Genomic DNA, 2763 nt, shown 5'->3' with positions numbered 1-2763 from the left:
AATTCAATATTTGGGTTTGGCATTTAGCACATTCTTTATTCCCTTTTTGTCTGGTTCTGTGCTGTTTTTCCCTCCCAATTTGTGGGTCGTTTTCTTCTCTTGTTAATGAAAACATTCCCTTCGGTCCCATCACCCATCTCCTACCTCCTACCACTGATCCAGTGAGAGATTGCTGTTTGGAAAGCAGAATGTTCTTTTCTTTGGCACCTTTGAGCCTACATCCTGTTTATTTGAATTTTTGTTGCCCTCGGCACACAAAGTAAAGAAAGCCCATGAACAGAAATGTTAAGCATTCAAGGTGAGAGACTACTGGTAAGATATTTAAGACTTCTGAAAATAGTTTCAAGTTTTAGTTAAACTTAGTGAAGCAAAAGTTTCCACTAAAAGGTTTGGAACATTCTGCTGAGAGATAACCATGTATTCCTATACCATCCATAACATACATTCTTCCAACATAGATCTGACTTAAAATGATTTTTACACTTTTTCAGCTACACAGTGAATAATAAGCCCATTCTACACAGAATCACAGTTAATAGATGGTTTCTTGTTTATTTTTATTGATAAGTAATGGGATTGCATTTGTACAAATTAATGGTGCTGGATGTATAATACACCCATGATAATTACTGATTATAATGTAAAGAACAATGTAAAACAATTGTGTAGGAATTAAAATAAATTATTCTACTAAATACCTCACATATGTAATATATTTGAAGGTACTTAACCATATAATCATAGAACTTATTTTACAGATGAGGAAATTAGTACAAAGAGAGGTTAAGTGACATAGTCAAACATACAGCTTTCTAAAGCAGAGCTGGAAACCTTGCTCCTAGCTTAATTTTCCTCACGTTACATGGGTTTAATAGAGTATTATTTGAATATAGTATAATAGTTAAATATAGTCAAATGCAAAGTTACGTCAACCTAGGGACTACTGGGCGCCAACTCCCATCTGGTCATTACCCCTGCTGAATGCTAGACTGCATCTCTCCCTCTCATGCTTCATCAGCAATATCTGATAATTATGTGTGATACTGCAGGGCCACCTAATAATACCATTTTACTCTTCGCAAAGGACTTTGGGAATATCGTTGATTAGAGTGGGCCTCCAGCTTCCCTTCTCTGCCACAATTCAACCCCTTCTTAAATTCTGCGGTACACCTTGTTTATGCCATAGGTGTATTAGAGAATAGATGTAGTTCTAAGACTCAGCATTACTACTAATAATGCTAAAAGTATTAGATGAAGTACTAGTAGACGTACCACTCATAATAGATGTAATACTAATATTATTACTGTAGTAGTGTGTGAAAACTCAAAGTTTCATAGTACATTAATGTAAAAGTATTAAACATGATCACTATTTTAATGCAGCTTTTGTGGTATTCTTGTGTAAACCAAGGATTTACTGCTTAATTTATTAATTTTTAGGCAAATAGTCACTAAGCAGCCTGAACACCAGGTCTACATTTTTGTAGTTCTGAGACAGCATACTGGAGATATTTTACTCTAAAATGAAAATCAAGTGATCAAAGAATGGATGACTATTAAAAGATATTTAAAACCCCATGGAAATTATTTTAAAAATGGATAACAGGGAATAATAAATGTCCATTGTGAAAACTAAAAAGCAGATATTATTTGTCAATATTTTTGGTAGCATGAGTTTGGGTTTGTACTTGTGCTGGCGTCTTGAGCCATAAACCCTATAATTACCTTTAATCTGGCTTAAAAATATATAAATTGGAACCTAGAATTACACCGTGGTTCTCATGTTCCTATATGTGAATTATTTCTGAAATTCTTGAACAGCGTTATCATTTAAAACAACAGATAAACTAATATCAAAACTTTGAGAAATTATTAAAACATTTTTTAAATGTGGAAGATAATCGATATTATAATAGTGATGGTTTCTGAATCATTTCCTTCATTTTTATACTAAAAAAAACTGAGTTTTGGCATATTAGCAAGACTACAAAAGTGAATCTTTGCCTAGACTTAGGAGTCATTCTGTATTGATATTTTGAGTCTCTTCTTAAAAGAAAAACATTCTTTTGTATCAGAGGATTCCGTTCTCTGTACCGTGATATAAAACCATGGTATTACACGCCACCAGTCACCCAGGAGAACTGAATTACCTGTTAAAGCTCCTGTAATCAGGCAGTTCTGCCTTTCCTTCAGGCTTGAAGAGTTTAGGATATAAAGCCTCCAAGAGTTCGGGGTCACCGCTAATGGCCTGTTCCCAGGGCGATTGGTAGTACTTAGGGACAGCTGTGGTGTTGAATCTTTCAGGAGGAATTTCCTTCAGTGGCCCAGAATATCCTTTGGAAAAATATAGCAAGAATAAGTAAACTAGGAGTGCCTGAGAATTACAAAACTCCACCTAATATTTAACCATGTTTAATTTCATGCAGGATAAATTTATGAAGAACATATTCTTTTCATGATCTCTCAGAAAAGAGTAGTCTGAAAGTATTAGACATTTTTAAGCCTTTTTAAACTTACGGAGTTTTCAAAAGAAACCACTTTGCTTAATGTTTAATTTTACCATATCATACAATTATTTCTTCCTTGACTATTTTAGTATATATTTGTTCAGTGAAACTATTCATTTAATTTTTAAAAATTATGCCCATTATGATATTTATATAGGCTCCATATATCACAACTAAAGCATTAAATTTAAAAATGTGTATTGAGTGTCCTAGTCGGCCTGGGCTCTGGGGAAGCAGCAGCAAAGACAAACCCCAC

At 33.9% G+C, this 2763-nt stretch overlaps 1 protein-coding gene and 1 long non-coding RNA gene across 6 annotated transcripts in view; one reads left to right on the top strand and one right to left on the bottom strand.

Annotated features, from left to right (window-relative positions):
* LOC105299161 overlaps positions 1-2763 on the top strand; it is a 70537-nt gene that overhangs the window by 20307 nt on the left and 47467 nt on the right. The window lies entirely within an intron of this gene.
* MYOZ2 (myozenin 2) overlaps positions 1-2763 on the bottom strand; it is a 25490-nt gene that overhangs the window by 3450 nt on the left and 19277 nt on the right. The window contains exon 5 of the mRNA XM_011370771.2: positions 2151-2334. Within this exon, the coding sequence (XP_011369073.1) occupies positions 2151-2334 (184 nt within the window). The remainder of the gene's footprint in view (positions 1-2150; positions 2335-2763) is intronic.

The sequence above is a fragment of the Pteropus vampyrus genome, unplaced genomic scaffold (genome assembly GCF_000151845.1).
Source record: "Pteropus vampyrus isolate Shadow unplaced genomic scaffold, Pvam_2.0 Scaffold174, whole genome shotgun sequence".
Classification (NCBI taxonomy): Eukaryota; Metazoa; Chordata; class Mammalia; order Chiroptera; family Pteropodidae; genus Pteropus; species Pteropus vampyrus.
The sequence above is the reverse complement of the archived record's forward strand: the minus strand, read 5'-3'. Positions and strand labels throughout refer to the sequence as shown.